We start from the raw sequence: 9,083 nt of genomic DNA, 5'->3' as shown, positions 1-9,083 counted from the left end.
AACAGTATACGACGCCTCTCCTCCTCGATCACTCTTCCTGCGAAGCTGCTCCCCCGAACTGAGTCACCGCACACGACCACCGCACACACCACCGCACACACACACACACACACACACAACAAGCGCACACGCCGCACACACTACCGCACAGGCGAGTTACCAGCGATGAGACACTCGTAGAGATTGAAGGTCATGAGAGGCTCGGGCTTGAGCTCGCGAAAGTAGAGTTTGAGCAGCCCCGCCACCGTGTGCGCCGACTTGGCGGCCATCGCCGTCAGGTCCACAGACTTGCCTTCACAACGATCAATCAATGGGTGATCACTTTGCGTAATCGCACACGCATGCGACACACACACCGGTGCACCGCACGCAACGATATGGGAGCGCCGCAGGTCCGTACCCTTGTTGATATCGCGGTGGGCGTTTGTCATGTCCTCCTTGCTACCCGACATACGGTACAGACCTTCCTCCGACACTGTGCGACAATAAAAATTAAAAATAAACAAATGAAACATACAATAAAATTAGATGGTTATTTTATTTTATAAATGACTTTTATATAAAAATGAATGACTGTGTTTGGGGAGGGGGGGGGTTACCGCATGTTTCGAGTACGTCGAGGCAGTCGACCAGGAACTGCTGCCCGCGCGGGTCCTCAATGGTGCCACCGAAGACCGGCGCTACCTTGCTCCCGCTCCTGAAAATGCCTGACATGAACGAACTAACGAACTTGTGCCTAAACGCGTTCTTCCCTCGAGGTGTGCGCTCCCGCGTGTTCGCGCTTTCGTTCTTTGCGCACAAAATTGAACTTGGTCGTGATTCGTTCTTTTGTTGATTAATTCTTTTTTGTCGACTACAAGAAAACGCGTTTTCTTTTGCTGCACACCTTTCTTTTTGTTCTCTTTCGTTCTTCTTGAGCCGGATCTGGTGAAGGGCGTCCGGCGTGGGTACCATCACCGTGCAGATGGTACCGATGTCCATGTGATGTAGGCGGCCTGGTTCACCAGAACAGATGTTCCTCGATTTCTGCGATACGGTCCTCGAAGGCGTCCCGTGTCCGCTGGACCTCGGCTTGAAATGCCGCCCGGGTGCGCTGGGCCTCAGCTTGGAAGGCGGCCCGAGTGCGCTGGGCCTTGGCCTCGTAGGCGGCTTTGGTGCGCTGGGCCTCGGCTTTGACGGTGGCCAGCTGGGCGGCCAAGTTGGTGTTGTGTCGGGTGAGCTTCTGCATGCTCTCTTTGAGCTCCCTGATGCGCGGGCCGACGGCGTTGAGCTCCGCTTCCATGGCCGCCTCATCGTCGGCCAGCACCATGGTCCAGTAGTGTCCCTGGCACTCTGCGACTTCGATCGCTTTGAGCTGTTTGTAGATGAGAAGTGTGGTGAAGGCGTCGGTGGCGGCGTATGAAAGCTGTCCGGGGCGACCAGGCAAGCGAGCAGGCCTTGCCCTTGGCTACGTGCTTGCCGAGGAGGTCCTGCGCCAGCGACTGCAGACCCAGGCGGGTGTAGCTGAGCCTGCGCGCCATCGTAGCGACGTCGAGCAACCCTCGCGGGATGAGAAAGAACTGTGAGTGCAGCTTTCTCAGATCGTTGGTCACAGCGAGTCCCACCTGCACCATGAACAGGGATCAATTAAATGATTGATGAATCGATTCATCAATCAAATGGGCGAACAAGGGAATTTCGCACCTTCAAGAAGTGCTTGTCGAGAAGCAGCTCTTCGAGAGCTGGGGGCATGCTACCGAGTTGCAGCATGTAGAAGATGAGGCACACATCCTCGCTAGCCACCTGAACGAGGGCCACCGGGTTGTCCATCCCGGGCGCAGATTCGTGCTGCCATTCCATATCAAAGCCCACACAGCAGGGCTTACTACCACGATTCCTAATGATGTTTTGGTGGACAGCATCCTGACACAAGATGCCCACCACATTCTCCACGTCCAAATGGTAGGTGATCTCAATTATTTCGCCCTGAAATCAAAGAGTCATGTTGCCTCTGCTTCAATTCCTCAATTAAATTTGTTGGCAAGGATCAATCCTCTGCACATTTAGAACAGAACCTACGCCATTCTGCAGTTTGCCGCCAATTCGTGCTTTGTGTTGTCCTTTCATCTTGTGTACGTGTGGAGGCTCCTCCAGCAAACAAAACCTTTGGCCAAGAACCACCACAACAGCAGCTGGTGGTCCCAGGAATAGAGCCAATGTGTCCACCACCATCAGTGGGAGCAAACAGAGACCACCATGGAAGCAAAGTCATTCAGATCAATGACAGCTCCCACAGGAATCCTGATCTCTACCTTGTGTGTGCCTCTTCCAATGCAAGGGAGGCTCACCAAGAAGGAAGGGATGGTACAGTGATCAAATTCCTTGTTGAAATGGTAGCTGGTCATGCCCACCTCTTCACCATCAAGAAGGAGCTTGAAGGTTGCAGTGTGTGGCTGGAAGTTGATGCATGATGTGTATGCAGTGAAAGAGGCCTGGATCACCACATTGGCATCATTGTCCACCTTGAAGGTCCCAACCCAGTTGGGGGCAATGTTGTCCAATACTTTGCTGGTGGCTGCCTGCCTGCCCGTAAACAGTGCCTGCTGGTAGCCTGGTGTGGCATGCTCAGAGTGATGTTGGTTGCTAAATCAGGAGTGAAGAAACGGCACATACATTGGGCAGGCTGCACAGGCCAGCCACTCCTGTCTACCTCTTTTCCTACAGCAAAAGTAGTAGTAGCCAGTAGCAGCAACAGGGCAGCCCCAAGCAAGAAGGAACGGTCCTTCATCTTTGCTAGTTGAGAGTGCGCACAACACGGACTATGGAGGCTTTATTAATATACGTCAGTCCAGAGAAAATCACAAGAACACAGTGTAACTTTCAACTCCCTTTTCGTAGGAAAAAAAATGTTCCCGAAATTCTTGGCGGAGGGCGAGCAACAAGCTAAGGCGCGTCGTTGGGTTTTCAGGGCTGAGACCACCGACCACGGCGTGAGAACGCATTCCGGTGGGCATCTTGTTGAAAAGGGCTTTCGGGCTTATGCGACTTTGCGCCTTGTCGGGCCGAGCTCATGGCCTCGATCACACCTCACCCAACACAACCATCATACTCTCAACACACACAAACAACTACCACTACAACAATGGCCTTCCAACGCTCGACCCTGCTGGCACTGCTTGTGCTCGTCATCGCCGCACTCTTTGCACACGCACAAGAAGTCGACTTGACATCGGCGGCTGGCGACACCAGCCTATCTGTCCGGGCAGAAGACGAACCGACCGCGGCGGTGGCCAACTGCGCTCTCGCCATCAACTGCGGCCAGTGCAAGGTATGCGGCGGGTTGCGCTCCGATGGGGCGTGGTGATCTCACATGCGCGCCTGTGATTGACAACATAGAGCTCCAGTTGCGGATGGTGCGGCGATAGCGATAGCAAAGGCTACTGCGAGAACTGCACCGAGAAGGACTGCAAGAAGCCGGACTCCTGCAACTACAAATACTACACCCACAATATCTGCCCCAGCGTACGTCTCAGCCCGGACCCATGCGCCATCTCTATCTCCATCTAGAACAGTGCTGATCAACACCTGCTGCGTACAGGAGATCGACGACGTGCTGCTGGGCGTAGGCGCCATCATCGGCATCGTGGTGGGCGGCGTGGTCGGCCTGTGCTGCCTGGGTGCCGCCTGCCTGGGACTCATCTACTGCCTCTGCTGCCGTCGCCACGGCTATCACCACCTCTAAAGAGCTTTCCCTTCATCATTCTTTTGAATTCGAATATATCTAAAATAATCTCAAACTTGCACCTGTCACTCAGCCAATCACACCCTGTCGCACTCCTTCTTACACTTGCGGTCCTCAGGGCACGGCTCGCCGGCCTTGAGGTATTCGCCGAGCCGGTCGGGCAGGACGCCCTGTCCATCGGCGTACTTGACGCCGGCCTCGGTCGCGATCGGGTAGCAGCCGTGGCCGTCCGGGTAGAAGAACGTGTGGGCGATCTTACGCGGGCAGCACCCGTTCCGATCTTGCCACTGGCCGTTGGCACACTGACCGCTCCCCGAGCTGGCCGTGGTAGTCCTGTGGGCCTCGGTGGTGGTGCACGGCGGCTTCTCGTGGTCGGGCGTAGTGGTGCAGGGATGCTCAGCGGTGGTCGAGTCCCTGTGGGTGTGGCACACCTTGAAGCACTTCCAGTAGTAGTCGCCTTCCTCTTCAACCTCTCCCGGATCACGTTCACCACAGCACCGGCCATTGTCCAAGATATGCTGGTCGTGGCCCTCCACAGCTGGGAAGTTGTTAGATGTCAGCCAAGATCTGGGATAGCGCTGGTCTCAGAGGAGTGGTGGTACCGAGAGCGAGAGCAAGGAGACCGAGCAAGAGGAGTGTGATGTCCACAGTGTACAGCTTCATGGTGCGAATGAGTGGTGAGGTTGCGTTGAGGAGGAAGGAGGGAAGGGCGCCAACCCTGTTTGTATAGGCGAGGTGGTGCTTCGTTCTCCAATTCCTGAGTGGAGCACAACGCCACCGTGACACGGTTCGCGAGGTCACTAGGGCACCACTTAGAAGTAGACTTAGTCGACTCCACCTCCACAAGGCAAGTGGCCGGACTGGTTTGTGACTTCTCCCGTCATTGCGTGCCGGTGACCCAACTTGTGTGATCTGTAACACACTCCTGGTGGGGCAAAAAGAAATCAAACAGGAAAAACAGACAAGAATTCGGGCATTGGCGGATTACTTCGCCGCCTCGCTGTGTCTCGCCACTGGAGCGCCAGCTTCGACCTCTGCAGGGAGGTAACGGGGTGGCCACAAGACGTCGACCGCACCGCCACGAGCACCCCAGCTCCCCACCATCTTCTAGACGAGCAGTTCTGCGCCCGGTTGGCCGCTGAGGGCCGGCTCGCCGTGCTCGAGTGGGCTCGCACCAACGGGTGCCCGTGGGACTACCGCACCTGTGCCTCGGCCGCCCGGCGCGGCGACCTCGCCTTCACTGCCGGGACAGTAGGTGGGAAAAAGATAGCTGTTTTCCACCTTTCACAAGACGGGAAAAACCACCAAAAGCCAGCACATTGAGGTCACCTTTTTCCACCTTGAGTAGGTCGAATGGTTGTATTGAAAAAGGTGGACAATTCCATCTTCACCTGTCCACCTCCTGTCCACCTCCTGTCCACCTCCTGTCCACCTAGCTAGTCGTCGTGCTGGTTGTGCTCCGCGCCGCTGGTCGCGCTGGTCGTGCTCCGCGCCGCTGGTCGTCGTGCTGGTGGCGCTAGTCGTCGTGCTGGTCGTGCTCCGCGCCGCCGATCGTGCTGGTCGTGCTCCACGCTGCTGGTTGTGCGCCGCTCGCCGGTGTGGCCCACCTGTCGCCCAGGTGCCACCTAATGTGATGGTTATAGAGCAAGCCCGCATGTTGTTGCACGAGGTGGACGCGCTTGGTGACGGTCCATCCATTCCACCCAAAGGGAAGGTAGAACCGTCGCTGGCTGAGCCAGAACTTGAGAAAGCCATCACTGACACTGCGCAGATCGCCAAGCTCGAGCTCGACCCACGCCTTCACCACATTGTCGCAGGCAATGTGAAGCAGACGAGATATCCTTCCGATCACGACACACTGCGTCTTGGACTCGTCGAGGATGGCGTGTTGTGAGTTGTCGATGATGAACCATATCTACAATTAAATAAAGAATTAGTAATGAGAAGCAAAACACAACACTAGCACACTATCGTACGTTTGGATAGTCTTCGGGAACATGCAAGGCGATCCCATCGCCTGGTCACAGGAAGTGGCCATAGTAGTGGGCCAACTTGTGTGAGGTGATGTCATCCACTATCTGGACGCCCTCGCCCAGCTCACGGCTGACTGTGTCAAAGAGGTTGCGCCTGCGGTCCCTCATGATGCTGGTTGTTGTGCCATGAACACTGAGTGTGTAGGGTTCCTTCCAGGACCCATCCACAGAGCTCATGTGGGGCAGCCCAGTGTATGCTCGGTGGCGAATGACGGTGTCCTTTTGGTGCGTCTTAACAACAAAACCAGAGGTTAGCAAATGTTAAAAAACATGCAACAAAGCCGTACCTTCACAAGAATTGCACGTTCGGTGTTGATCTGGTTCATCCTATGCGCGGTCATCTTCGCCGCGAGGTGCTGCTGCTCCCACAGGCGCGTGTCCTGCACCCATGGGGGCCCGAGGAAGTGAATCAACTCTGGCCAGTGTTGTGCGACCTCGAAGTTTGGAAATTTGAAGCTGAGTGGCTTCTCTCCACTCGTTGTCATGTCGCTGGCCACCGTCTCAGCCATCCGCGACTGCTTCTTCAACCACTTCTTCGACCACGTCTTCTTCAAGCTCGTCGCTCACTGCCGCTCAGCAACGCCGCCGTAGAACTTGACCATGAGATGTTTCCATCTCTTGGTCAGCTTCTTGAGCTTCTTGAGGTTGTTGGCATTGAAGCTTTCCTGCTGCAGGAGGTGGACGATATTGATGTGGATTTGCCAGCACTCACGCTCCTGTGGATTGCTCACCCGCTCCTTGAACAGGAGCTCAGCGACCTGCAGGAAGCTGTCCATTTCGCCTCCTGTCAGCCCCACCACCACCTTGCCCTGTGTGTCGTTGGTCGTGTGTGTGCATGTGTGCGTGCGCGTGTGCGTCCGTTGGTTGTGCGCGTGTCCATTGGTCGTGTGTGTGTCTGTTGGTCATGCGTGTGTCGTATGCAATGACGGCTGTGAGTGTTGCACAGAGAAGAACAGAGAAGAAAGAAAAAGGAAAATGTACGTTTGGATTACGCTGGATGATCTGCGTCTGGTTTGCAAAGCTCTGCTTTCCTGGGAATGGTGGGAAAGCCTTGAACACCTTGTTGAGCTCTTCCTCAAGCCCATGCACTGTGCTTGTGTACTGCAAGTGTCTCTTTGAATGAAGAAGAAGTTAATAAAGTTAAAAGTTGTGTAAGGATTGGGTTGATGCACCTTGAGAAGACCAAGGTGCTCAATATGCAGTAGACAGATACCAAAGCAATTGTAAAACTATTCGCACATCCAGAGGAGCTCCCAAAATGGGCTTACCTGTTGGCCCCAGCCATGCACCTTTATTTTCTCATTGGCGGGGCCAACCTTGCCACAGACTCCTTCATTGGAGTCCTTGAGTGTCGCGACGTGAGCGTCATAGACACTCCAGTAGTTGCCGCGTCGCTGGGGCCAGTGCACCGTTCAGCCACCAACCTTGATTGGCCATTCCACCTCGTGGAAGAAGGCTGAGAGGTTGTGGCAGTATTGGCACGACCCCCAGCCGCCCTGTGCTAATCCTGTGACATGAATAAAACATAAGTTAACTTGAAGAAAGACAAACCAAACAATTGATGAACGTACTGGCACACAGTGCCTGCAAGGGATGGTCACTGAGGATACAGTAGACGGAGCTGTAGCAGTGGTGTGTGGTGTTGTCAGCCTTGAAGTAGACGTTGTATCTGCGCTTGAGCAGGTGCATCAGTGCAATGATGACGATCTGCAAGGCGTCAAAGAGGTTGATGTCCTGTGGCACAAGGCAGAGGAGGTATCTTGACTTGGTGATCTCCATTTCGTCCATTGACATGTTGGTGAAGGACATGTAGATCCCAATGACACTTTGGTTTCTTGATCTACTTTGCTTGAACATGTTGATATAAAAAATGGGAAGGATGAGCTGGCAGTCCTTCCGCCTTCACCCTTGCATGTGGGCCCTGCTCCACATGTAACTTAAGACAAACATGAAGTTAGTAAGTTAGTATTGAGGGTTTTTGTGGGGTGTTGTACTGTTCACACTGCTTGAATCGTTTGCAGTTGCATGGGTGCTTGAGCCTTGCACTCCATTTGAAACAGAAGTGCTTGTTGCTCAAGTCTACCTTGAGCTTGTAGCAATTGCAGATCACATTGGTTGGGGACACAAAGTTGAGCGTCCCCCAACCAACACAAGCCCAACACTGTGCAACTGGTGGGTACATCATCTGCACACAAGTCAATCACTGAAAATGACAAAAACAACAAAAATAATGTTGTTTGTGGTGTACCTGACCAGCCTCACTCAGCACATGGACACTCTTGGTGATCATCCTGAAACAGAACAGTGGATTCCAATGCATACAAAGCAGGTCCTCCATCACACACTCAGTGGCATCATTGCACTGCATGTGCTTGTAGAGTGCCTTGTTCTTTGGGTCTGCTATTGTGTGCTCTATGGCTCCCTGTCTTTGCGCTACACGCCTGTGATGTGCCTATGTTTTAGAAGTGAACATAGGAGGTCAGTAAGAATAAAGGTAATAACAACAGCAAACGTACTGGAGGCAGATTGTGTTCATTAAGCTCTTCCTCCATTGCTGGACCCATTGAGTCCTCTGGAATGTGTGCATCATCATCATTGTCAGCCCTCTCAGTGTTGATGGCTGCCATGGCCACAATCGCCTCATCTTCCATTTGCTCATCATCCTTGTCCTCCAGCTTGTCTCCTTGTGTGTCCTCAACATCATTTATTGTTTCTTCACTCTTGCTCTTGACCTTGACCTCGCTCTTGACCTTGACCTTGCTCTCAACCTCACTCTCACTTCTATTGACCTTCTCTTCCTCACTGTAGCTGAAAACTCTGTCACACTTGTTGTTGTCACCTTTGTCTCCCTTGTTGCTGGCCTGGCGCTTTCACTTGAGCGATCACTGTTCTGTGGCCAGCTTCTCATTTGCGCCTGTTAACAAAAGTGTTTACATTAGCTCACAAAGAGCAAAGAGCAAAAGCAAGCAAGCATACACTTCTCTCTGGCTGCCCTGGCATGGCGTTCAGATTGTTCATGCTGCCAGCCTCAATGCAAGATCCAAATCTCACAATCAGTGCACCACTTCTGCCTGTTCATCACCATACCTGTCCCCCCCAATGCAAACAACTGTTTATTGGAGATTGTGTGAGGGGAGCAAACCAAAGAGCAGGCTGAGTGGATCATGGCCGCCAAAGAAGAGTGTGTTGGTCATCTTGAAGTAGCATGTGGGACAAAAGAGCTCCATATCTCCTGTCCCCACAACACAACTGAGAAGAAGGAATTGTAAGATGTACAAAACAAGAGGATATGACAGGGAGGATACTGTCTCTTGATGAAGCTGTAGGCT

At 53.5% G+C, this 9,083-nt stretch overlaps 6 protein-coding genes and 1 pseudogene across 6 annotated transcripts; 2 read left to right on the top strand and 5 right to left on the bottom strand.

Annotated features, from left to right (window-relative positions):
* Positions 1-1,000: 1,000 nt before the first annotated feature.
* On the bottom strand, positions 1,001-1,839 carry ACA1_394580 (3'5' exonuclease domain containing protein; the record flags this gene model as incomplete). The annotated part of the gene is made up of 3 exons (XM_004340686.1): positions 1,001-1,405; positions 1,452-1,604; positions 1,684-1,839. 3 exons carry the CDS (start codon positions 1,837-1,839, stop codon positions 1,001-1,003), a joined length of 714 nt encoding a protein of 237 aa, XP_004340734.1.
* A 1,282-nt stretch (positions 1,840-3,121) lies between these two features.
* ACA1_394570 (uncharacterized protein) lies at positions 3,122-3,721 on the top strand (the record flags this gene model as incomplete). Its single annotated transcript, XM_004340685.1, has 3 exons — positions 3,122-3,307; positions 3,376-3,501; positions 3,578-3,721. The coding sequence occupies 3 exons, from the start codon at positions 3,122-3,124 to the stop codon at positions 3,719-3,721; spliced, it is 456 nt and encodes a 151-aa protein (XP_004340733.1).
* Positions 3,722-3,798: 77 nt separating this feature from the next.
* ACA1_394560 (uncharacterized protein) lies at positions 3,799-4,384 on the bottom strand (the record flags this gene model as incomplete). The annotated part of the gene is made up of 2 exons (XM_004340684.1): positions 3,799-4,259; positions 4,324-4,384. 2 exons carry the CDS (start codon positions 4,382-4,384, stop codon positions 3,799-3,801), a joined length of 522 nt encoding a protein of 173 aa, XP_004340732.1.
* Positions 4,385-4,675: 291 nt separating this feature from the next.
* Positions 4,676-4,988, top strand: ACA1_394550 (annotated as a pseudogene).
* Positions 4,989-5,237: 249 nt separating this feature from the next.
* Positions 5,238-5,735, bottom strand: ACA1_394540 (uncharacterized protein; the record flags this gene model as incomplete). The annotated part of the gene is made up of 2 exons (XM_004340683.1): positions 5,238-5,636; positions 5,688-5,735. The coding sequence occupies 2 exons, from the start codon at positions 5,733-5,735 to the stop codon at positions 5,238-5,240; spliced, it is 447 nt and encodes a 148-aa protein (XP_004340731.1).
* A 7-nt stretch (positions 5,736-5,742) lies between these two features.
* On the bottom strand, positions 5,743-6,095 carry ACA1_394530 (uncharacterized protein; the record flags this gene model as incomplete). The annotated part of the gene is made up of 2 exons (XM_004340682.1): positions 5,743-5,985; positions 6,042-6,095. 2 exons carry the CDS (start codon positions 6,093-6,095, stop codon positions 5,743-5,745), a joined length of 297 nt encoding a protein of 98 aa, XP_004340730.1.
* Positions 6,096-6,317: 222 nt separating this feature from the next.
* On the bottom strand, positions 6,318-7,533 carry ACA1_394520 (uncharacterized protein; the record flags this gene model as incomplete). The annotated part of the gene is made up of 5 exons (XM_004340681.1): positions 6,318-6,563; positions 6,736-6,867; positions 7,023-7,148; positions 7,179-7,261; positions 7,326-7,533. 5 exons carry the CDS (start codon positions 7,531-7,533, stop codon positions 6,318-6,320), a joined length of 795 nt encoding a protein of 264 aa, XP_004340729.1.
* Positions 7,534-9,083: the final 1,550 nt, after the last annotated feature.

The sequence above is a fragment of the Acanthamoeba castellanii genome (assembly GCF_000313135.1).
Source record: "Acanthamoeba castellanii str. Neff unplaced genomic scaffold scf7180000084756, whole genome shotgun sequence".
Lineage (NCBI taxonomy): Eukaryota > Discosea > Longamoebia > Acanthamoebidae > Acanthamoeba > Acanthamoeba castellanii.
The sequence above is the reverse complement of the archived record's forward strand: the minus strand, read 5'-3'. Positions and strand labels throughout refer to the sequence as shown.